General features: G+C 44.6%; 1 protein-coding gene across 25 annotated transcripts in view; it reads right to left on the bottom strand.

Annotated features, from left to right (window-relative positions):
- ZBTB8OS (zinc finger and BTB domain containing 8 opposite strand) overlaps positions 1–25,580 on the bottom strand; it is a 31,201-nt gene that overhangs the window by 3,281 nt on the left and 2,340 nt on the right. For 5 of the 25 annotated variants that reach the window (XM_054665359.1, XM_001163575.8, XM_063783346.1 and 2 more), the window contains exons 2-6: positions 9,660–9,684; positions 8,841–8,962; positions 8,535–8,617; positions 6,729–6,781; positions 2,389–2,425 (exon numbers count right to left, since the gene is read on the bottom strand). In XM_054665359.1, the coding sequence (XP_054521334.1) occupies positions 2,389–2,425; positions 6,729–6,781; positions 8,535–8,617; positions 8,841–8,913 (246 nt within the window). In that variant the 5' untranslated portion in view covers positions 8,914–8,962; positions 9,660–9,684. Of the gene's footprint in view, positions 1–2,388; positions 2,426–2,657; positions 2,747–6,728; positions 6,782–8,534; positions 8,618–8,840; positions 9,001–9,593; positions 9,685–12,142; positions 12,294–25,580 lie in introns of those variants that run through there. The other 20 variants (XM_063783364.1, XM_063783335.1, XM_063783322.1 and 17 more) reach the window with 11 other exon arrangements.

The following is a 25,580-nucleotide window of genomic DNA, read 5'->3' as shown; positions in this document are numbered from 1 at the left end:
GGAGGCTGAGACACGAGAATCGCTTGAACCCGGGAGGGGGAGGTTGCAGTGAGTAGAGGTCACGTCACTGCACTCCAGCCTGGGTGACAGGGTGAGACTGTCTCAAAAAAAAAAGAAAGAATAATAATAATAAAAAAAACTGTTGGCTGGGCGCGATGGCTCACGCCTCCTTTGGGAGGCTGAGGTAGGTAAATCACCTGAGCTCAGGAGTTCGAGATCAGCCTGGCCAACATGGTGAAACCCCATCTCTACTAAAAATACAAAAAATTAGCCAGGTATGGCGTCATGTGCCTGTAATCACAGCTACTTGTGAGGCTGAGGCAGGAGAATCGCTTGAACCTGGGAGGCGGAGGTTGCAGTGAGCTGAGATCGTGCCACTGCACTCCAGCCTGGGCAATAGCATGAGACTCCGTCTCAAAAACAAAACAAAACAAAACAAAACAAAAACTGTTAGGAGTACCAAGCTGGAATTGGTGGTGTGCACCTGTAAGCTCAGCTACTCAGGAGACTGAGGTGGGGGGATTGCTTGAGACTAGGAGTTTCGGATCAGCCTGGGCAACATAGCAAGGCACTGTCTCACATAAACAAAAACTCTTAGGAATAAATGAAATTAATTTGCTCACAATCCATTCTGAACACTTCCAATGACAAATATGAATTTAGAATACAGTTATGTGCCACATAACATTTTGGTCAATGACTAACTGCATATATGATGGTGGTCTGAGAAGATTATAATACTGTTTCTTTTTTTTTTTTTTTAGATGGAGTTTTGCTCTTGTCGCCCAGGCTGGAGTGTGCAATGGCGTGATCTCCGCTCACTGCAACCTCCGCCTCCCAGGTTCAAGCGATTCTCCTGCCTCAGCCTCCCAAATAGCTGGGATTACAAGCGCCCGCCACCGCACCCAGCTAATTTTTGTATTTTTAGTAGAGATGGGGTTTCACCACGTTGGCCGGGCTGGTCTAGAACTCCTGACTTCAGGTGATTCACCCACCTCGGCCTCCCAAAGTGCGGGGATTACAGGCGTGAACCACCATGCCGGGCCTATAATACTGTATTTTTACTATACCTTTTTTTGGTATTTAGAAATATAAATACACAAATATTTACCAATGTGTAACAACTGCCTATAGTATTCAGTATAGTAATATGCTGTACAGGTTCATAGCCTAGGAGCGATAGGCTATACCATATAGCATAGGTTATAGCATCTAGGTTTGTGTAAGTACACTCTATGATGTTTGCACAATGATGTAATCGCCTAAAGATGCATTTCTCAGAATGTATCCCAGTAGTTAAGTGACCTGTCTGTATTTTTTTTCTGGCCTAAACACAGGGGTCAGCAAAATATATATAGCCCACAGGCCAAATTGCCTCTTTTTGTACAGTCCCATAAAGTAAGAGTGATTTTTACATCTTTATTTATTTACTTTTATTTTATTTTTTTGAGACCAGTCTCGCTCTGTCACCCAAGCTGGAGTGCAGTGGCATGATCTCGGCTCACTGCAACCTCTGCCACCCAGGTTAAAGTGATTCTCCTGCCTCAGCCTCCTGAGCAGCTAGGATTACAGGCGCGTGCCACCACGCCCAGCTAATTTTTGTATTTTTATTAGAGGCTAGGTTTCACTATGTTGGCCAGGCTGGTCTCAAACTCCTGACCTAAAGCGATCTGCCTGCCTTGGCCTCCCAAAGTGCTGGGATTACAGGTCTGAGCCACCATGCCTGCCCTGATTTTTACATTTTTAAATGGTTGGGGAAAAAAATCAAAACAATGACATTTTGTTACATTTGAAAATGATAAGAAATTCAAATTTCAATGGGCATAAATAAGTTTTACTAGAATACAAGTGAACTCATTCATTTAAGTATTATCTATGGCTACTTTGGTGCTACAACAGAAGCACTGAGTAGCTGCTCTTCTGTCATTCTGGGCCCACAAATCTTAAAACATTTATTATCTGTCCATTTTACAGAAAAAAACTGCCAACTCCTGTTCCAATAGATTTTCCTACCATAGAGTGAGGCCATACAGGTCGGCAAATACAGAATCTAGAGACACACAGAAAGTAGAAGGCACAATAGAGAACATCTAGTCCAACATCTTTATTATAGGAGAAGAAATAAAGGTCAAAAAGGCAAAGAGAATTTCAAATTCCACAATAATCTGAAGAAACTTGACCCTAGAACCCAATGCTGACGCCTCATCCACTAAATCAGGTGTGTATAATCACAGTATTTTAACAAAATATATCCAGACAGGTCAGAGAAGCTTGAGAAAAACTTATCACTTTACACCAGTTAGAACTAACTGAAGTTGATTGTCACATATATGAACTTTATGGTAAGGAAATTTTTCATGTTCTTAATGGCTGGATTTTAAAACATACCTGAGGGTGCTTGGACAATGAAAATTCTTCTCCCCACCTTGAGAATACAAATTAAAACATGATTAAGATTTGTTCTCTCTTTATATGTTTTAAAATAAGCCTTGTAAATGTGGTTAACATGCTAGAAAGCCAAAAGAGACAGGAGGGGGTCAGGGAGCTGTTAAGTTTCATTTTCATTTGTCAGAAGATACAGCTGTTGAGGGACGTGTGTGCAGTATCATCATTTGCTCTCAAGGTTGATAGTTAAGGCCAGGTGCGGTGGCTCATACCTATAATCCTGGCACTTCCGGAGGCCAAAGGGAGGATCGCTTGAGCCCAGGAGTTTGAGAACAGCCTGAGCAACATAGGGAGACCTCATCTGTACACAAAATTAAAAAAATAAAAAAATTTAGCTGGGTGTGGTGGCACATGCCTGTGGTCCCAGCCACTCACGAGGAGGAGGCAGGAAGATTGCTTGAGCCCAGAAGTCAAGGCTGCAGTGAGCTGTGATTGCACCACCGCACTCTAGCCTGGGTGTTAGGGCAAGACTCTGTTTCAAAAAAATTTTTAATTATAGGCCAGGCGCGGTGGCTCATGCCTGTAATCCCAGCACTTTGGGAGGCCGAAGCAGGTGGATCATCTGAGGTCGGCAGTTGAGGCCGGCAGTTTGAGACCAGCCTGACCAACATGGAAAAACCCTGTCTCTACTAAAAACACAAAATTAGCCGGGCGTGGTGGCGCATGTCTGTAATCCCAGCTACTTGGGAGGCAGAGGCAGGAGAATCGCTTGAACCCAGGAGGTGGAGGTTGCAGTGAGCCAAGATCGGGCCACTGCACTCCAGCCTAGGCAACAGAGCGAAATGAAAAAGGTCAGGCGCGGTGGCTCATGCCTGTAATCCCAGCACTTTGGGAGGCCGAGGTAGGCGGATCACCTGAGGTCAGGAGTTCAAGACCAGCCTGGCCAACATGATGAAACTCTGTCTCTACTAAAAATACAAAAATTAGCCAGGCGTGGTGGTAGGCACCTGTAATCCGAACTACTCAGGAGGCTGAGGCAGGAGAATCGCTTGAGCCAGGAGGCGGAGATTGCAGTGAGCTGAGATCATGCCACTGCACTCCAGCCTGGGCGACAGAGCGAGACTCTGTCTCAAAAAAAAAAAAAAAAATTTAATTCTAGTGGCCAGGCACAGTGGCTCCCACCTGTAATCCCAGCACTTTGGGAGGCAGAGGTAGATGAATCCAGGAGTTCAAGACCAGCCTGGCCAACATGGTGAGAACTCGTCTCTACTAAAAATACAAAAATTAGGCAGGCATGGTGCCATGCGCCCGTGGTCCTACCTACTCAGGAGGCTGAGGCATAAGAATGGTTTGAATCTGAGAGGCGGACATTGCAGTGAACCAAGATCACATCATTGCACTCCCAGCCTGGGCAACAGAGTGAGACTGTCAAAAAACAAACAAACAAAAAATTAATTTTAAAAACTTTAAAAAAAGGTTGATAGTTGATCTCAAAATAAATGTGCCCCAATATAGTGTACCTATGGTGGAATCTCAATAAACATTGTTTAGTAAATATTGTTTCAAAACAGAGTAGTAACATATTCAAAATTTGTACTATCCTCAGTTATGAAACTAGTTAAGTAGGCTGGGTGCGGTGGCTCACACCTGTAATCTCAGCACTTTGGGAGATTGAGGCAGGAAGATAGCTTGAGCTCAGGGGTTCGAGACCAGCCTGGGCAATGTAGCGAGACCCTGTCTCTACAAAAGATTAAAAAAAAAAAAAATTAGCCAGGCATGGTGGCATATGTCTGTTGTCCTAGCTACGTGGGAGTTTGAGGTAGAAGGATTGCTTGAGCCCAAAAGGTCATGGCTGCAGTGAGCCATGATCATGCCACTGCACTCCAGGCTGAGAGACAAAGCAAAACCCTCTCTCAAAACAAAAACAACAAAAACGAAACAAAAAAGAAAAACAAAAACTAATTAAATAATACCTCCCATTGGAGAAAGCAAGTCTGAGTACCACAAAGGCAAAATACTAGACTCTATAATACAGTCCGAACTTGGTTTACACTTTACAACTTTTCCAAAAATATCCATGATCTGTATATAGAAGGCCCTAGAAAAGTAATCTAGAACTTGGGATCAGTCTCCTCTCTGTCTTTGACACTAATGTGAGTGAAGATCACAACGTGGTATAATACAAAGAGCAAAGCTTTAAAATTCTGTTCAAACACTTATTAGCTAGTACTTTTGGACATGCTTGTTTCTTTTTTTTTTTTTTTTTTGAGCCGGAGTCTCACGCTGTTGCCAGGCTGGAGTGCAGTGGCACAATCTTGGCTCACTGCAACCTCTGCCTCCTGGGTTCAAGCGATTCTCCTGCCTCAGCCTCCTGAGTAGTTCAGATTACAGGTGCCCACCACCACACCTGGCTAATTTTTGTATTTTTAGTAGGGATGGGGTTCCACCATGTTGGCTAGGATGGTCTCAATCTCTTCACCTCATGATCTGCACGCCTCGGCCTCCCAAAGTGCTGGGATTACAGGCGTGAGCCACTGCACCCAGCAAGCCTGTTTCTTTACTCATTAAAAAACAACAAAAAACAAAACAAAACAAAAACACAGAGAAGATAATAAAAGACCTCACTTTACAAAAAGAATGAATGAAATTCAATATAAAATGGGGCCACAGGAGTTAGAGACCAGCCTAGCAACATAGCAAGACCCCATCTCTATAAAAAAATTAAAAATTAGCTGAGATTAGCCAGGCACGGTGGCAGGTGCCTGTAATCCCAGCTACTCAGGAGGCTCAGGCAGGAGAATCGCTTGAACTCTGGAGGCAGAGGTTGCAGCGAGCCAAGACTGCACCACTGCCCTCCAGCCTGGGCAACAGAGCAAGACTCTGTCTCAACAACAACAAATTAGCTTGGCATGGTAGTGCGCACCTGTAGTCCCAGCTACTTGGGAGGCTGAGAAAGGAGGATCACTTGAACCCAGGAGTTCAAAGCTGCAGTGAGCCATGATTACACCACTGCACTCCAACCTGGGGGACAGGGCAAGACCCTGTCTCAAATCAATCAATCAATCAATCAATCAATTAAATTAAATTAAATGGAGCCGGGCGTGGTGGTATGCACCTGTTGTCCCAGCTACTCAGGAGGCCAAGGCAGGAGGATCACTTGAGCCCAGGAGTTTGAGGATGCCTGGGCAACATAGTGAATGAGAACCCATTTCTAAAAAAATAAATGAGGCCGGGCACAGTGGCTCAAGCCTGTAATCTCGACACTTTGGGAGGGCTGATGCGGGCAGATCACCTGAGGTCAGGAGCTTCAGACCAGCCTGGCCAACACAGTGAAACCCCGTCTGTACTAAAAATACAAAAAATTAGCCAGGCGTGGTAGCAGGCGCGTATAATCTCAGCTACTCGGGAGGCTGAGGCAGAAGAATCGCTTGAACCCAGGAGGTGGAGGTTGCAGTGAGCTGAGATCACACACTCCAGCCTGAGCAACAGAGCGAGACTCTGTCTCAAAAATAAATAAATAAATAAATAAATAAATAAATAATAAATGAAAATAAAATAAAAAAGCTATATGTAAAAGTAACCTAGGAGGGCCAGGCACAGTGGCTCATGCCTATTACCTCAGCACTTTGGGAGGCCGAGGCCAGAGGACTGCTTGAGCCCAGGAGTTTGAGACCAGCCTGGGCAACATGGGGAGACCCCATCTCTTCAGAAAACAAAAAAGTCAGCCAGGCATAGTGGCACACTTGGTGGTCCCAGCTATTCAGGAGGCTGAGGTGGGAGGATCCCTTGAGCCCAGGAGGCTGAAGCTGCAGTGAGCCATGACCACACCACTGTACTCCAGCCTGGGAGACAGAACAAGACCCTGTATCAAAAAAAAAAAAAAAAAAAGAAAAAAGAAAAAACCTAAAAAATATAATTAAGTGACTAAAGAAACCTGAGAAACAAGTCCAATCAAAGTGACCTAATCAAGTGTTTGCAAACTCTGGAAGGAAAATAAAAGTACGATTTGTTAAAAGAAGGAATTGATTTAAATAGGTCTAGGAGTGAGAACATATGAGAAAAAAAGTGTCAGTGTTTCCCATCCACTAAGCTGGGCTTTATGCTGTGCCATTTAGCAATTACATGTATTCTCTCCCTAAAAAATCAACAAATTGGGAATCAGATTTAACAATTAAAATCAACTTTATTTTGTTAAGTTTCTGGTCCTTCCAAGCCCTTAGACATCCCACAAAACTCAATCTGCAAGTGGCCCTCTGATATATGTTTCCATCTGTTTCCTTGCTCATTGAATTCAATGAAGAATATAACTTTAACTCGGTACTTAAAAGACTTTCAAAACTTACCCAATTGATCGTAATTTGAAATTTCTTTGATCAATGCTAAGTACTTTCACTTCCTAGACAGGAAGAAAAATTTTTTAGTTAAAATAAGTTCATAATAGACTATCTACTACAAATCTTTTTGTTCTGTTTTTTTGGACCATCTACTAAAAATTGGTAAAATCTTTTTTTTTTTTTTTTTTTGAGATGGAGCCTTACTCCATCGCCCAGGCTGGAGTACAGTGGCGTGATCTCGGCTCACTGCAACCTCCACCTCCCAGGTTCAAGCAATTCTCCTGTCTCAACCTGCTGAGCATCTGGGACTACAGGCGCCTGCCACCACGCCCGGCCAATCGATTTTTTTTGTATTTTTAGTAGAGACGGGGTTTCACCTTATTGGTCAGACTGGTCTCGAACTCCTGACCTCAGGTGATCCACCTGCCTCGGCTTCCCAAAATGCTGGGATTACAGGCGTGAGCCACCGCGCCTGGCCTTTACAACCTTTTCTAGAAAACAATAGCACACAACTTCCGTGAAGCAAAGAAAATTAAAATGTTAGCTAAAATAGGACAACAAATGAGATATATATGTATGCAGTTTTTTTTGTTTGTTTGTTTGAGACAAGGTTTCGCTCTGTTGCCCAGTCTGGAGTGCCATGGCATGATCTTGGCTCACTGCAACCTTCACCTCCCGAGCTCAAGCAATCCTCCCGCCTCAGCCTCTGGAGTAGCTGGGACCACAGGCATGTGCCACTGCGCCCAGATAATTATTGTTTTTTTGTTTTTTTTGAGACAGGGAGTTTCGCCATGTTGCCCAAGCTGAGTATTAAATATATTTCAAGGAAATAAGTTTTTTCTTACATATTCAAGGGAGGTATTCTAGAAAAATGTAAGATCTAAAAATATGAGTCAAAAGAATTTCTCTGCAAGACACATGGTAGAGAACTACTCTGGGCACACAGGGGCAGTACCTCTGCCGCTGCTGTACACTGCCACTTCAATAAAAGCTGTTGTTTAACGCTGGGGGAAAACAGATATATGGTGGAGGAGGACAACATAGGATTTCAATCACTCTGAGCCTAATAAACTACTGGTAGGCACTTGAATTCTGTAGGATGAGTGACTCAGTTGATAGAATGAGTATAAGTAGTGAAGCTGGTAAAGCAGAGAATGGAGGAATTATAAAAGCAGAGAGTGCCATCTCTATTAAATAACAATGACATTGCAGATGTGTTCCCTTCTAAAGGATGACAGCAGCAAGCAATCTCCATTTGGCTTTTCCTTTTTTCATGTTAAGGAAAACTAAAAGCTGCAGTTGTTTAACTTAGGCCAATGTGACAGGGCTACTAAATTTCAAATGGAACAAAAGGAACAATGGATGGACATAAATATAGCTCAAACTTGGGAAACATAAAAAGTGTGGATGAGGCTGCGTGCAATGCTCACACCTGTAATCCCAGCACTTTGCGAAATTGAGGCAGGAGGATTGCTGGAAGCTAGGAGTTCAAGACTAGCCTCGACAACATAGCAACACCCTGTCTCTATCAAAAACAAAAACAGAAAAAAATGTGGATGAAAACTGTAGGTACATTTTTATCACACAATCCTGATTAGTGACAAATACATGAGATCTAAATACGAAATGTTCCCACATAGGCAAATGCAGGTTAACCAGGAAGTGCCCGTGGTCATTATAATCTCTGCAAATCAGTATCATCTTATTTGTATGGATTGGTTTTGTTTCACATGTCCTATTTTAAATCATCTGTTCTATTTTAAAATATGAACTAAGAATCCATTTGCTCAGTAAAAAAGAAAAACCTTTGCTTACCCGGGGTATGAAGAATTCATCAGCACTGAACTTATAAAGCCATTCATCCAAAAAGTGAAACAGAAGAGACTGTAAGTCATCTCCTACACAAGATCAAATAGTATATTTAATAATTCTGGTCTCTAAAAACATACTTGAATTTAAAAGTGCAATAAATAAATGTCTTAGGTCAGTTTAAAGAGAAAGAAAAGACTCATCCTTAATTTTCTGGTTCTTTTTGTGAAAATATACTCAGATTATGTAGAATACTGCACAATTCTATACAGTACTGTATAACAATTTCTTCATTGTGAATAAATCATTTACCTTGGGTTTCTACTTCTACTGTTTGGAGGGGCTCCACTGTCCCAGTATCTGTCATGTAACCAAACATGGCCATTGCACATTGCTCGAATGCTTCCTCCAGAGTATCTCCCCATGCGTGTAACCTAAAGAAGTATATTCATGCTCTGTGTAATACAATCCACTGCGAGAAAGAAAATTTGATAGCAGGCAAAGTCAAAATAAATTCAGTATGATAAATACAAATTTTAAGGCCTCAATCAATTTAACGGCACTGCAACCGGGTGCTTTTCTTTTTATTATTTATTTATGTTTTTTTAGACTGAGTCTCACTCTGTTGCCCAAGCTGGAGTGCAGTAGTGCGATCTCGGGTCACTGCAACCTCTGCCTCCTGGGTTCAAGCAATTCTCCTGCCTCAGCCTCACAAGTAGCTGGGATTACAGGCAGGCACCACCAGACCCGGCTAATTTTTGTATTTTTAGTAGAGACGGGGTTTTACCATGTTGGTCAGGCTGGTCTCGAACTCCTGACCTCATGATCCGCCCGCCTCAGCCTCCCAAAGTGCTGGGATTACAGGCGTTGAGCCACCACACCCGGCCTTATTTTTATTTTTTATTTTTTGAGATGGGGTCTCTCTCTGTCACCCAGGCTGGGGTGCAGTGGTGCAATCTCGGCTCACTGAGCCACTGAACCCTGCAAAACTGAGTGCTTTCAAACCATCATTTTCATATTGTGAAGGAACCAAAATGAGAGGAGAAAAATTAAAGATAGGGATACCAAGATTGAAACATTCAGTCTTCCTATTGACGTGGTTTCAAAGGAATGAACTCCTGCTATACTCACTGGACATCTGCTGTATGATCCAAATCTGAGGGACAGAGGGAAAAACACTTATAAGACACTAAACTTGACTCTCAAATCACACACACAAAATAACTCTAGTCCATTATTATTAGGAATATCATCTTTAAAGAGCAAGAAAATGTGGGCCAGTCCATCCACACCTTTTGCTATCTATTCACTCAACAAAGCTAATTGCTTTGCTTTGTTGGAATCTTTTTTTTTTTTTTTTTTTTTTTTTTGGGACAGAGAGCCAAGATCGCGCCACTGCACTCCAGCCTGGGCAACAGAGCAAGACTCCATCTCAAAAAAAAAAATAAATAAATAAAATAAAATTCCAGGTTTCTGTCTCACCTTTTCTTTTACAGTGAACCTAATCCTAGATAAAATCAATTTAGAAAATAAACTCCACAATATATGAGCTTTTTCCTGATATTCCCACAGGAAAACCAGAAAGTAACAAATGGTACTATAGCACATTCCCATTGGATCTCTCCTCTCAACATTCTTCATCCATATCATGACTCTTTTTTTTTTTTTTAGTTGGAGTTTCACTCTGTCACCCAAGCTGGAGTACAGTGGTGCGATCTTGGCTCACTGCAGCCTCTGCCTCCAGGGTTCAAGTGATTCTCCTGCCTCAGCCTCCTGAGTAGCTGGGATTACAGGCGCACACCACCACACCCGGCTAATTTTTGTATTTTTAGTAGAGATGAGGTTTCACCATGTTGGCCAGACTGCTCTTGAACTCTTGACCTCAGGTGATCCGCCCACCTAGGCCTCCCAAAGTGCTGGGATCACAGGCGTGAGCCACTGCGCCTGGCCCACAACATGACTTTCATCAGTTCTTCCCACTTAGGATCATAGAATATTAGGGCTGGAAGGAATTCCTGGAGATCATGAATATGATTCCTTCACTTGGAACTGCCTTTGCAAAATTATAACTGAGGAAATTATGACAGTGAAAGAAATCAGACCTAACTGACTCCATCTTACTTCTAACCTGTAAATTGTCCTTGTTCATTTCTGGTGGGCCCAACTAACTTTGGGAAGGAATTCAGTTCATGGTTAGACTCTGAAACAAGATTAGTAACAGCCCTTTCCCGAAAAGACCCCCTTCTTGCCTGGGGAACAACCAGTCTGTCTTTCTGGGATTAACAAATTAGCTACAAGATTAGAAATTAGAGTTTAAGGGTCATGTAGCCTCTAGCTCTATCAGTCTGAACCTCCCCAAATTGCTCTCGTGGATAACATCACTATTGTAAAACCTAAGATCAGTACTTGAGATATTTTGCAGACCCTGCACTCAGCTGACACCACCTAGACTCGTTATCTGGCTCAACCAGTTTTGCCATCCCACCCAGGAAGAGAAGACAGCAAGAAAAACTCACTTCAATCCCCTGTGATTCCATCTCCAACCTGACCAATCAGTAGTATCCACTTCCCAAGCCCCTACCAGCCAAATTGTCTTTAAAAACTCTGATCCCCAAATGCTCAGGGAGACTGATTTGAGTAATAAAACTCCGGTCTCAAGCACAACCAGCTCTGCGTAAATTACTCTTTCTCCACTGCAATTCCCCCATCTTGATGAATCGGCTTTGTCTGGGCAGCAGGCAAAGTTAACCCATTGGGCGGTTACACTTATAAGAAAAAACTTGAGTCTGGGCGCAGTTGCTCACGCCTGTAATCCCAGCACTTCGGGAGGCCGAGACAGGTGGATCACAAGGTCAGGAGATAGAGACCATCCTGGCCAACATGATGAAAGCTTGTCTCTACTAAAAACACAAAAACTTAGCTGGGCGTGGTGGCGCGCACCTGTAAACCCATCTACTCAGGAGGCTGAGGCAGGAGAATAGCTTGAACCCAGGAGACGGAGGTTGCAGTGAGCCAAGATCACGCCACTGCATTCCAGCCTGGGCAACAAGAGCAAAACTCAAAAAATGAAAAAAAAAAAGGGGGGGGGGGAAGGAGAGGGTCAGGTCCCTAGGATGACCCTAACCCTCTGTCCGTCGTAGAAATGCCTGCCTGAGAAAGAGCATCATGGCCAGGAGAATATGTTTGTTCTAGCAAACACCTTATGTAGGCCCCCAAATTTCCTTTCTTAGAGCAGGTACTAAAAAGAGCTTACAAATGTGAATATCCATCTCTTACTACTTAGAAGTGTCTTTCTCTAAAACCCAAGAGCCATTCCATTGAAATGTAATCAATGGGAAGGATGGGCCTTTGTCTGTCTTCCAGCCTCTGTGGGAGGAAAGAATCCTAATTTCCACACTGTCAGCTGTCAGACACAGCTAGACTAATCACATTTACACTGATCAACTCTTTGTACTTTTTCACTTCTCTGACTCTACTAAGTCCCCCTCACTCCTCTCCCTTTAAAATGCCCAGTCATCCCCACACAAATCAGAATGGAGCTCAGCTCTTTTCCCACAGTAGTTATTAAATAAAACCTGTTTTCACTGCTCTGAGTAACGTCGAGTTGTATTTACCTTTCACACACGAGTGAAGAAGCCAGACATAAAAGAATCTGGCCGGGCGCGGTGGCTCACGCCTGTAATCCCAACACTTGGGGAGGCCGAGGTGGGTGGATCACGAGGTCAGGGGCTCGAGACCAGCCTGGCCAATATGGTGAAACCCCATCTTTACTAATAATACAAAAAAAAAATGAGCTGGGCGTGGTGGCACCCGCCTGTAGTCCCAGCTACTCCGGAAGCTGAGGCAGGAGAACTGCTTGAACCCTGGAGGCGGAGGTTGCAGTGAGCCAAGATTGCACCACCGCACTCCAGTGTGGGTGACAGAGCAAGACTGCCTCAAAAAAAAAAAAAGAATCTAAACTGTGTGGTTCCAGCTATATGAAAACTAAAATGGGCAAAATTAAGCTATGGTGGTAGAAAACACAAGTGTTTTTCTCAAGACAAGGAAGTGGAGGATTGACTGGAAAAGAGCAAAAGCGAACTTTCTCTGGTGATGGACACGTTCTATAGATTGGATGGAGTGTTGGTTACAGAGATGTATGCATCTGTTTACAAAAACTCACTGGACTTTACACCATAAGGTCTGAGCACCTTACTCAGGTAAAATATATAATTTTTTTTTGAGACAGAGTCTCGCTCTGTAGCCCAGGCTGGAGTGCAGTGGAGTTATCTTGGCTCACTGCAACCTCTGCCTCCCAGGTTCAAGTGATTCTCCCGCCTCAACCTCCTGAGTACCTGGGATTACAGGAGTCCACCACCATGCCTGGCTAATTTTTTGTATTTTTTAAGTATAGACAGGATTTTGCCATGTTGGCCAGGCAGGTCTCAAACGTCTAATCTCAGGTGAACCACCTACACTGGCTTCCCAAAGTGCTGGGATTACAGGCCTGAGCCACCGCGCCCAGACTAAATTATATTTCAATTAAAAAAAATCAATTTAAAAGACAGTGACACACTGCTATAGGGCAGTGGTTCTCAAATTTTGGAGTCTCCAGAATTCTTTTTTTTTTTTTGAGACAGCCTCGCTGCAACTTCCACCTCCCAGGTTCAAGTGATTCTCCTGCCTTAGCCTCCTAAGTAGCTGGGATTACAGGCATGCGCCACCATGCCCAGCTAATTTTTGTATTTTTAGTAGAGACGGGGTTTCACCATGTTGGCCAGGATGGTCTTGATCTCTTGACCTTGTAATCCGCCCACCTCAGCCTCCCAAAAGCTGGGATTACAGGCGTGAGCCACTGCGACCAGCCCAGAATTCTTTATTCTCCTAAAAATTATTGAAGACCCCAAAGAGCTTTTATTAATATGGGTTATATCTGTCAATGACCACACTGCAAATTTTAAGTGAAAAGATTTTTAAATACGTATTAATTCATTTAAAAATAACAATAGGCTGGGTGTGGTGGCTCACGACTGTAATCTCAGCAGTTTGGGAGGCCAAGGTGGGTAGTTCACTTGAAATTAGGAGTTCGAGAACAGCCTGGCCAACGTGGTGAAACCCTGTCTCTACTGAAAATAGAAAAAATTAGCTGGGGATAGTGGCACAACCCTGTAATCCCAGCTACTTGGGAGGCTGAAGCATGAAAATCGCTTGAACCCAGGTGGCAAAGGTTGCAATGAGTTGAGATCGCACTACTGCACTCCAGCCTGTGTGACAGAGTGAGACTCCATCTAAATAATAATAATAATAATAACAATCATTCCATTTTATTGAACATAAATTGAGTATTTTTATCTTTTTGCTTTTATTTATTTATCTTAAAGATGGAGTTTCCTGGCCAGGCGCATTGGTTTACACCTGTAATCCCAATACTTTGGGAGGCTGAGGTAGGTGGATCACTTGAGGTCAGGAATTCGAGACCAGCCTGGCCAACATGGTGAAACTCCATCTCTACTAAAAATACAAAAATTAGCCCGGTGTGGTAGCATGTGCCTGTAGTCCCAGCTACTCGGGAGGCTGAGGCAGAAGAGCTGCTTGGACCTGGGAGGTAGAGGTTGCAGTGAGCCGAGATCATGCCACTGCACTCCAGCCTGGGCAACAGAGCAAGACTCCACCACCCCAAAAAAAATTAAAAAAAAAAAAGATGGAGTTTCCCTATGTTGCCCAGGCTGGAGTGCAGTGGCTAGTCACAGGCACGACCATAGTACAATATATCCTAGTATTCCTGGGCTCAAGTGCTTACCACCATCCTGGCCTTGCATATTTTTATGAAAAAGTAACTATATTGTTAAAAGATTTAACTGGTCATGGTGGCTCATTCCTGTAACCCCAGCAACTGAAGAGGCTGAGGCAGGAGGACAGCTTGAGGTCAGGAGTTCAAGACTAGCCTGGACAACATAGTGTGACTCCATCTCTTAAAAAGTTTTTAAAAAACCAGGCGTGGTAGTGCATGCCTGTAGTCCCAGCTACTTGGGAGGCTGAGATGGGGAGGACTGCCTGACCCTAGGAGCTTGGGCTGCAGTGAGCTAAGAGTGCAGTGAGCTGCATTCCAGTGTGGGCAACAGAGTAAGGTCCCAACTCTAAAAAAAAATAAAAGTTATTAATTAAAAAAAATTTAGTGAAGACTGGCACTGTTTTACATTTTTTCAAATATTTTAAATGTCTGGCAATATAGTCATTTAGTTGGAGTGCATAAATAAAATCCAACCTCACAAATATGCAGAAGGAAAATACAGGAGCATTTTAATAGCTTTTTCAAATAATTGTGGCTAGGCTGGTCCAAGTGCAGTGATGTTTACAATTAATTCATCATAACCAGTTATACATTTCTTTGTTCCTTCTCCACTCCCACTGCTTTACTTAACTAGCCTTTTAAAAAAATTATGGATAATCTTTTTTTATGTTATACCAAAACTCAAAACATGGTATTTTTTTTTTGAGACAGTCTTGCTCCGTCGCCCAGGCTGGAGTGCAGTGGTGCAATCTCAGCTCACTGCAACCTCCACCTCCCTGGTTCAAGCAATTCCCCTGCCTCAGCCTCCCGAGTAGCTGGGATTACAGGTGCACGCCACCACGCCTGGCTAATTATTTTTTTGTATTTTTAGTAGAGACGGGGTTTCACCATGTTAGTCAGACTGGTCTCGAACTCCTGACCTCAGGCAATCCACCCCTCTCGGCCTCCCAAAGTGCTGGGATTACAGGCATGAGCCACTGCACCGACCAAAACATGGTAGTTTTTTCAACGTTAGTTGCAATGTGGATTCTGTAACCATCACAATGAACTTACCATACTGTAAAATTAAAATCCATTGATCTATTATGCACTTAGAATGAATCTTTTTGTTTTCTTTTTTGAGACGGAGTCTCACTCCGTCATCCAGGCTGAAGTGCAGTGGCACAATCACAGCTCACTACAGCTTGGACCTCCAAGGTCCAAGTGATACTTCCGCCTCAAGTCTCCCAAGTGGTAAGGACTACAGACACGCACCACCACACCTAGTTAATGTTTTGTAAGAGACAGGGTTTTGCCACGTTGCCCAGGCTGGTCTCGAACTTATGGGCTCAAGCCATCTGTCCCCCTTGGCCTCCCAAAGTGCTGAGATTAAGCTCATCAGGCCTGAAAATTTTTTTTTTTTTTTTTTTTTTGAGACGGAGTCTCGCTCTGTCGCCCAGGCTGGAGTGCAGTGGCGCGATCTCGGCTCACTGCAAGCTCCGCCTCCCGGGTTCACGCCATTCTCCTGCCTCAGCCTCCCGAGTAGCTGGGACTACAGGCGCCCGCTACCACGCCCGGCTAATTTTTTGTATTTTTAGTAGAGACGGGGTTTCACCGTGTTAGCCAGGATGGTCTCGATCTCCTGACCTCGTGATCCGCCCGCCTCGGCCTCCCAAAGTGCTGGGATTACAGGCGTGAGCCACCGCGCCCGGCCCAGGCCTGAAAATTTTAACTGGACTTGAATTTTACCATTATCAACAAATATTGTCAGCTATTTTCCTTGATGTGACAGATCACTGTTCACTTTCAAGGGTGTGGAGGCCCACACCTGTAATCCCAACACTTTGGGAGGCCGAGGTGGGCCGATCACCTGAGGTCAGGAGTTCAAGACCAGCCTGGCCAACACGGTGAAACCCTGTCTCTACTAAAAATACAAAAAAAAAAAAAAAAAAAAAAAAAAAATTAGCTGGGCATGGTGGTGGGGCCTGTAATCCCAGCTAATCGGGAGGCCGAGGCAGAAGACTCCCTTGAACCTAGAAGGTGGAGGTTGCAGTAAGCCGAGATCGTGCCACTGCTCTCCAGCCTGGGCAATAGAGCAAGCCAAATACTGAAGTCTGAATAACAAAAGCATGTCTTTCATTCTTTCAAGAAAAAGTGTTCCATGAAAAACGGACCTAGTTCAGCTCACAACTCAATTACACAAGTTTTTTGTTTTTTGTTTTTTTTTGAGACAGATTTTGCTCTTGTTGCCCAGGCTGGAGTGCAATGGCGCGATCTCAGCTCACCAAAACATCTGCCTACTGGGTTCAAACAATTCTCCTGCCTCAGCCTCCTGAGTAGCTGGGATTACAGGGATGCGCCTCCACGCTGGGCTAATTTTGTATTTTTAGTAGAGATGGGGTTTCTCCATGTTGGTCAGGCTGGTCTCGAACTCCCAATCTCAGGTGATCCACCACCGCCTTGGCCTCCCAAAGTGCTGGGATTACAGGCATGAGCCACCGCGCCCGGCCAATTATTGTTCTTTTCCACGAGTAATCAACACTTAACATGCCACAAAAGTACTTTATACAGGCCGGGCACGGTGGCTCGGGCACGGTGGCTCACGCGTGTAATCCCAGCACTTTGGGAGGCCGAGGCGGGCGGATCACGAGATCAGCAGATCGAGACCATCCTGGCTAACACGGTGAAACCCCGTCTCTACTAAAAAATACAAAAAAAAAAAATTAGCCAGGCATGGTGGCTGGCGCCTGTAGTCCCAGCTACTCAGGAGGCTGAGGCGGGAGAATGGCGTGAACCCGGGAGACGGAGGTTGCAGCGAGCCGAGATTGTGCCACTGCACTCCAGCACTCCAGCCTGGGTGACAGAGCGAGACTGTCTCAAACAAAACAAAACAAAACAAAACAAAAACTTTATACATACTTCTAATTTTGTTACATAGAATATTATGACAACTAAACTCTGATTTTTTTTTTTATCTTGCCCAAATTCCTATCTAAGGGGTTTGGGGAGTCATGCCCTACAAATCATAAATTCTCATCAGAAGGATTTTATTTAACCCTATACATCGTGACTTACTTTCTAACCTGAGTCTGGCATAAAATTACAAGATACAACACAAGGAAGAAAATCAAAATATTTTACCCCAAAGCATGTTTCTTTGCCATATTTTGAAATGGCCAGGGCCGGGCGCGGTGGTTCATACCTGTAATTCCAGCACTTTGGGAGGCCAAGGCAGGCAAATCACCTGAGATCAGGAGTTCAAGACCAGCCTGGCCAACGTGGTGAAACCCCGTATCTACTAAAAATGCAAAAATTAGCTGGGCGTAGTGGCGGGCACCTGTAATCCCAGCTACTCGGGAGGGTGAGGTAGGAGAATTGCTTGAACCCAGGAGACAGAGGTTGCAGTGAGCCAAGATGGTGCCACTGCATTCCAGCCTGGGTGACAGAGCGAGACTCTGTCTCAAAAAAAAAAAAGGAAAAAAAAGAAATGGCCCGGCAAAGCTGTTCTTTCTGGGGGAGAATTTGCATCCGTAAAGAATCTCTATTAACATAGCTAGATCTTTTTCTTCCAGACCCTCCCAATCCTAAAGATGTTAACTAACATCTGAATAGGAAACATTTGTCATCTATTGTCTCTAAGGGCAGCCATTATAAGACTTCAAAAGAACTTTGTTCTCCACAATCTTTTATCTTAACCAGAACATTCCCTTTCCATCAATTCTAGGTCTTTTTTTTTTTTTTTTTTTTTGAGACGGAGTCTCGCTCTGTCACCAGACTGGAGTACAGTGGCACAATCTCGGCTTACTGCAACTTCCGCCTCCTGGGTTCAAGCAATTCCCCTGCCTCAGCCTCCTGAGTAGCTGGGATTACAGACGCGTGCCACCATGCCTGGCTAATTTTTTGTATTTTAGCAGAGACGGAGTTTCACCATGTTGGCCAGGATGCTCTCAATCTCCTTACCTCATGATCCGCCAGCCTTGGCCTCCCAAAGTGCTGGGATTATTACAGGCATGAGCCACAATCCCAGGTCTTTAGACAAACTCAACCCATTATCAATCAAAAAATGTTTAAATTCACTTATAGCATGGAAGCTACCCCACCCCTCCCCCCTCCCCCCTCCCGCCCACCCCCCAGCTTTGAGTTGTCCCACCTTTCTGGACCAAAGCAATGTATTTCTTAAACTTAATTGATTAATGTCTCATGCCTCTCTGAAATGTATAAAACCAAACTGTGCCCTGACCACCTTGGGCACACTGAGCACATGTTCTCAGGATCTCCAGAGGGCTGTGTCAGGGGCCATGGTCACATTTGGCTCAGAATACATCTCTTCAAATATTTTATAGAGTTCGACTATTTTGTCAACAATTAAAAAGGCACCTATTCAGAATATTAAAAGTTAAGATTTAATAACATCAACAGTTCTTATTGATTCATCAAATATTTTTTTTTTTGAGACCGAGTCTCGCTCTATCACCCAGGCTGGAGGGCAGTGGCACAATCTCTGCTCACTGCAACCTCCGCCTCCCGGGTTCAAGCGATTCTCCTGCCTCAGCCTCCCGAATAGCTGGGACTACATGCACGTGCCACCACGCCTGGCTAATTTTTGTATTTTTAGTAGAGACGGAGTTTCACAACGTTGGCCAGGATGGTCTCGATTCCTTGACCTCATGATCCGCCTGCCTCGGCCTCCCAAAGTGCTGGGATTACAGGCGTGAGCCACCGGCGCCTGGCCAAAACAAAATTTTTTTTTTTCAAATGGAGTCTCCTCTGTCGTCCAGGCTGGAGTGCAATGGTCCAATTTTAGCTCACTGCAACCTCCGCCTCCCAGATTCAAGGGATTCTCCTGCTCTCAGCCTCCGGAGTAGCTGGGATTACAGTCACGCGCCACCACGCACGGCTAATTTTTGTATTTTTAGTAGAGACAGAGTTTCACCATGTTTGCCAGGCTGGTCTCAAACCCTTGACCTCAGGTGATCTGCGGGCCTCGGCCTCCCAAAATGCTGGAATCACAGACGTGAGCCACCGTGCCTGGCCTTTTTTTTTTTTTTTTTTTTGAGATAGAGTTTCACTCTTGTTGCCCAGGCTAGAGTACAATGGCACGATCTCCGCTCACTGCAACCTCTGCCTCCCGGGTTCAAGCAATTCTCCTGCCTCAGCCTCCCAAGTAACTGGGATTACAGGGATGCACCACCACGCATGGCTAATTTTTTGTATTTTTAGTAGAGACGGGGGTTTCTCCATGTTTGTCAGGCTGGTCTCGAACCCCCGACCTCAGGTGATTCACCCGCCTTGGCCTCCCAAAGTACTGGGATTACAGATGTTAGCCACTGCACTTGGCCTTTAGTTTTTGTTTTTGTTTTCTTTAAAGAGATGGGTTCTCACTGTCTACCAAGGTGGAGTACAGTGGCACAATCATGGCTCACTGCAGCCTTGACCTCCTGGGCTCAAGAGATCACTCCTGCCTCAGCCTCTAGGTAGCTGGGACTGTGGCCCAGGCTGGAGTGCAGTGGCATAATCTCGGCTCACCACAACCCCTGCCTCCCGGGTTCAAGCTATTCTTCTGCCTCAGCCTCCCGAGTAGCTACGACTACAGGCGTGCACCACCACACTGGGCTAATTTTTTGTATTTTTAGTAGAGAGGGGGTTTCACTATGTTGGCCAGGCTGGTCTCCAACTCCTGACCTCGTGATCCGCCTGCCTCAGCCTCCCAAAGTGCTGGGATTACAGGCGTGAGCCACCATGCCTGGCCCCAGCTAATTTTTTTTACTTTTTTTTCTTCTTTTTCTATTAAAAAGATGGGGGTCTCACTAGGTTGCACAGGTTGCTCAAACTCCTAGCTTCAAGTGATCCTTCCACCTTGGCCTTGTTGTACCCAAGCGAGTTAGAAAAATGCCACACTTTGAGACAAATTAAGAGTCCTTTACTAGCCGGCGACCTAGAGACGGCTAATGCTCAAAATTCTCTCGGCCCCAAGGAAGGGGCTTGATTAACTTTTATACCTTGGTTTAGGAAGGGGAGGGGGGGTCTAGTTAAAACAATTTTACAGAAGTAAAGTAGTCAAAAAGTTAAAAGGACAAATGGTTACAGGAAAGTAAACAGTTCCAGGTGCAGGGGCTTTAAGACTATTACAAGGCGATAGATCCGGGGCTTTGGGCGTTTATCAATCGGACGAATTCCTGGGAACTACGGATATAGCTTGCCACAGTATCTTATCAGTTAATTGCATTCTTGGATGTGCTAGGAGTCAGCTTGCACAAGTTAAGTCCTTGAGGAAGGGGCTGCCAGTGAAAGAGCCAAGATGGAGTCTCTCTGGCTCTCTTAGCTAAGGGAGAGTCAATTCAGGTGGAAACAAGACTAGGTGATTAAGGGAAAAGGGAGAGTCTAAAAACAGAGTTAGTAAATACCAGGATGGGCATTACAGCCTCCCAAAGTGTTGGGATTATAGGTGTGAGCCACTGCTTCTATCCTAAGAATGTTCTTTTCTTTCTCCTTTTTTTTTTTTGGAGTCAGGGACTCTGTCACCCAGGCCGGGAGTATAGTGGCATGATGATAACCCACTGCAACCTTGAACGCCTGAGCTCAAGCAATCCTTCCAGCTCAGCTTCCCCAGTAGGTGCGACTACAGGACTACACACACATGCCACCACACCCAGCTTTTTTTTTTTTTTTTTTTTGTAGAGATGTGTTTCACTGTGTTGCCCAGACTAATCTGGAAATCCTGGGTTCAAGAAATCCTCCGGCTTAGGCCTCCCAAAGTGTTAGGATTATAGGCACAAGCCACCTCACCCAGGTGTTTAATTTACTACCATGCACTTAAAATTAAAAATAATATAATAATAAAAAGGCAGCCAGACACGGTGGCTCATGCCTGTAATCCCAGCACTTTGGGAGGCCGAGGTGGGCAGATCACGAGGTCAAGAGATTGAGACCATCCTGGCCAACATGGTGAAACCCCGTCTCTACTAAAAATACAAAAATTAGCTGGGCATGGTGGCGTGTGCCTGTAGTCCCGGCTACTCAGGAGGCTGAGGCAGGATAATTGTTTGCACCTGGGAGGAGGTTGTTGCAGTGAGCTGAGATGGCGCCACTGCACTCCAGCCTGTCAACAGAGTGAGACTTCATCTCAAAAAAAAAAGTCATTTTCATTCAAGAATGTCCTTAGGGCTAGGTGCAGTAGCTCACACCTGTAATCCCAGCACTTTGGGAGGCCAAGGCAGGACGATTGCTTAGGGCCAGGATTTCAAGATCAGCCTAGGCAACACGACAAGACCCCATCTCTATAAAAAATAACATAATTAGCTAGGTGTAGTAGCCAGGCATAGACAGTAGTCCCATCTACTCAGGAGGCTGAGGTGGGAGAACAGCTTGAGCCTAGGAGCTCAAGCTTGCAGTGAGCCATGACAGCGCCACTATACTCCAGCCTGGGAGACAGAGGAAGACCCTTTCTAGCATACAGTTTGGTGCTGCTGTCTCAATTTGTGCTAAAGGGCCAAGAGATTTTGTTTTTGCTTTTTCTTTCACAGACAGAGTCTTGCTATGTAGCCCAGGATGGAGTGCAGTGGGGGCAATTATAGCTCCAAAAGATAGAGCCCAGCCTTACTCTGTAGCCCAGGATAGAGTGCAGTGGTGCAATTATAGCTCCAAAAGACCAAGCCCAGTCTCAAACTCCTGGGTTCAAGTGATGCTCCCACCTCAGCCTCTGGAGTAGCTGGGACTACAGGCTGGGGCCAGTTTTACCAACCAGTGATTTTGTACCACCAGTACAAATATCAACACAGTGAAAACAATAACACCTCAGTATTATTATGAAAATAGTTTTGACATCACAGACCCTCTGGAAGGGTATAGGGAACCCCAGGAATACAGAGATTACATTTTGAGAACTATTATACTACTTATACAAGTGTACTCAGTTTCTGAAAATTCACTTATGACATGGGCACTCTTCTATAAGTACATCATACTTCAATAAAAGATGTATTTTGGCTGGGTGCAGTGCCTCACGTCTGTACTCCCAGCACTTTGGCAGGCCAAGGCAGACAGATCATCTGAGGTCAGGAATTTGAGACCAGCCTGGCCAACATGGTGAAACTCCATCACTACTAAAAATGAAAAATTAGCTGGGTATGGTGGTGCACGCCTGTAATCCCAGTTACTCAAGAGGCTGAGGTTGGAGGATCACTTGAGTCCAGGAGGCAGAGGTTGTAGTGAGTCAAAGTCGCACCACTGCACTACTCCAGCTTGGGTGACAGAACGAGACTGTCTCAGGGGAAAAAAAAAAAAAAGATTTTTTTTTCTTGGTATCTAATTCCAGGTTATTCAATTAAAGTTTTTTATTTTATTATTATTATTTTTTGAGACAGAGTCTCACTCTGTCGCCCAGGCTGGAGTGCAGTGGTGCAATCTCGGCTCACTGCAAGCTCCGCCTCCCGGGTTCACGCCATTCTCCTGCCTCAGCCTCCCGAGTAGCTGGGACTACAGGCGCCCGCCACCTCGCCTGGCTAATTTTTTTGTATTTTTAGTAGAGACAGGGTTTCACCATGTTAGCCAGGATGGCCTCGATCTCCTGACCTCGTGATCCGCCGGCCAAAAGTTCTATTTTCAAATGTATAAAAAAAAAATTAGGAAAATTATTTTAAAATCTCAGTGGACGAGGCATTCCCTGAGTATGACTTCTTATCTTAGAAGCCATAAAAAAAAAGGGTTGGCCAGGAGTGGTGGCTCATGCCTGTAACCCCAGCACTTTGGGAGGCTCAGGTGGGCGGATCACTTGAGGTCAGGAGTTCAAGACCATCCTGGCCAGCATGGTGAAACCCTGTCTCTACTAAAAAAAACCACAAAAATTAGCCGGGTGTGGTGGTGGGCACCTGTAATCCCAGCCATACGGAAGGTTGAGGCAAGAGAATCACTTGAACCCAGGAGGCGGAGGTTGCTGTGAGCTGAGATGGTGCCACTGCACTCCAGCCTGGGAGACAGAGCAAGATACTGTCTCAAAAAAAAAAAAAAAAAAAAAAAAAAAAATGCCAGGCGTGGTGGCTTACACCTGTAATCCCAGCACTTCGGAGGCCGAGGCGGGCGGATCACCTGAGATTGGAAGTTCGAGATTGGAAGTTCGAGACCACCCTGACCAACATGGAGAAACCCTGTCTCTACTAAAAATACAAAATTAGCCAGGCACGGTGGTGCATGCCTGTAATCCCAGCTACTCTGTCTCAAAAAAAAAAAAGAAAAAAATTAGCCAGGTGTGGTGGTGCATGTCTGTAGTCCCAGCTACTCAGGAGGCTGAGGCAGAAGAATTACTTGAACCTGGGAGGCAGAGGTTGCAGTGACTGGAGATCATGCCACTGCACTCCAACCTGGATGACAAAGCGAGACTCTGTCTCAAAAAAAAAAAAAAAAAAAGAAAAGAAAGAAAGGGTCAATGCAGGGGGTCCCCAACCCCCTGGCCAGTACCAGTTGGTGGCCTGTTAGGAACCAGGCAGCACAGCAGGACGTGAGCTCACAAAGCTTCTTCTATATTTACAACAGCTCCCCATTGCTAACATTACTGCCTGAGCTCCACCTCGTTTCAGATCAGACACAGCATTAGATTCTAATAGGAGCTTGAACACTATTGTGAACCGCACATTGAGGGATCTAGGCTGTGTGCTCCTTATGAGAATCTAAAGCCTGATGATCTGTCATCCCCAGATGGGACCATCTAGTTACAAGAAAACAAGTTCAGGGCTCCCACTGATTCTATATTACAGTGAGTTGTATAATTATTTCATTATATATTACAATGTAATAATAATAGAAATAAAATGCACAATAAATGTAATGCGCTTGAATCATCCTGAAACCATCCTCCCCTACAACCCCCGTTGGTGGAAAAACTGACTTCCGTGAAACCAGTCCCTGGTGCCAAAAAGGTTGGGGACCGCTAGTTAATGAACTGCATTGCATAAAAATACTTTCTGCCTAGTAAGAAAAACCAACAACCCAAGAGAAAAAAAAAATAACCCAAGAGAAAAAAGGGCTAAGAATATTAACATACACACCCCAGAATGGGAAATACAAATAGCTTCCAAAACACTATAATATGTTCAACTTCACTTACAATAAGAAAAATACAGTAAGTATACTTTACAAATTAGAAAAGATAAAAAAGTATGGTAACAATTAGTAGAAGTGGGAGGAAAGAGGCACATTCACACAATACTAGTGAAAGTATAAATTGGTACAACTCCTATAGAGAGCAATTTGGCAATAACTGTCCAAGTTAAAATATCCTTTTAAAAAATGTAGAAGTCTTAGCAATGGAAACAAAAAAAACTTGGAGAACTTGATTCTACAGATCCACTTGCACATGTACAAAACAGTGGATGTACAAGTGTATTCAATGCTGCACTGTTTCTAATACCACAAGAGTAGAAATAGCCTAAACGTCCATCAACTGAAAATTGGTTAAAGCAAATGCTAGAACATCTAGGCATGTACATGTAAGAAAAAGGTAACGATGACTGCTCTACAGAGGGGGACTAGGTGGTTGAGGATGGGGGCTGCCAGAGTTACTTTTCACTGCCTATGTTACACTTTCTGAATTTCAAATCAATATATATGACCTATTAAAAATAATTTTTTTTTTGAGATGGAGTCTGGCTCTGTCGCCCAGGCTGGAGTGCAGTGGCGCGATCTCGGCTCACTGCAACCTCCGCCTCCCAGGTTCAAGCGATTCTCCTGCCTCAGCCGCCCAAGCAGCTGGGATTACAGGCACCCACCACCATGCCTAGCTAATTTTTGTATTTTTAGTAGAGATGGGGTTTCACCATGTTGGCCAGGCCAGGCTGATCTCAAACTCCTGACCTCAGGTGATCCACCCGCCTCAACCTCCCAAAGTGCTGGGATTACAGGCGTGAGCCACAGCACCAGGCCTTTTTTTTTTTTTTTTTTTTGAGACAGTCTCACTCTGTTGCCCAGGCTGGAGTGCAGTGGTGTGATCTCGGCTCACTGCAGCCTCGACCTCCTGGGTTCAAGCAATTCTCCTGCCTCAGCCTGCCGAGTAGCTGGGATTACAGGCGTCCACCATCATGCCCAGCTAATTTTTGTATTTTTAGTAGAGACGGGGTTTCACCATGTTGGCCAGGCTGGTCTGGAACTCCTGACCTCAGGTGATCCACCCACGTAGGTCTCGCCAAGTGCTGGGATTATAAGTGTGAGCCACCGCAAACGGCCTATAATATTTTTAAATTGTTTTTAAGTGAGAGAAGGGGATATGCTAGGAGGTATGCCAGCTCCAGAAAGCACATTGCCTAGAATACTAT

This window comes from Pan troglodytes, chromosome 1, assembly GCF_028858775.2.
Source record: "Pan troglodytes isolate AG18354 chromosome 1, NHGRI_mPanTro3-v2.0_pri, whole genome shotgun sequence".
In the NCBI taxonomy this organism is placed as follows: domain Eukaryota; kingdom Metazoa; phylum Chordata; class Mammalia; order Primates; family Hominidae; genus Pan; species Pan troglodytes.
This window is presented reverse-complemented; position numbering and strand designations above follow the sequence as displayed.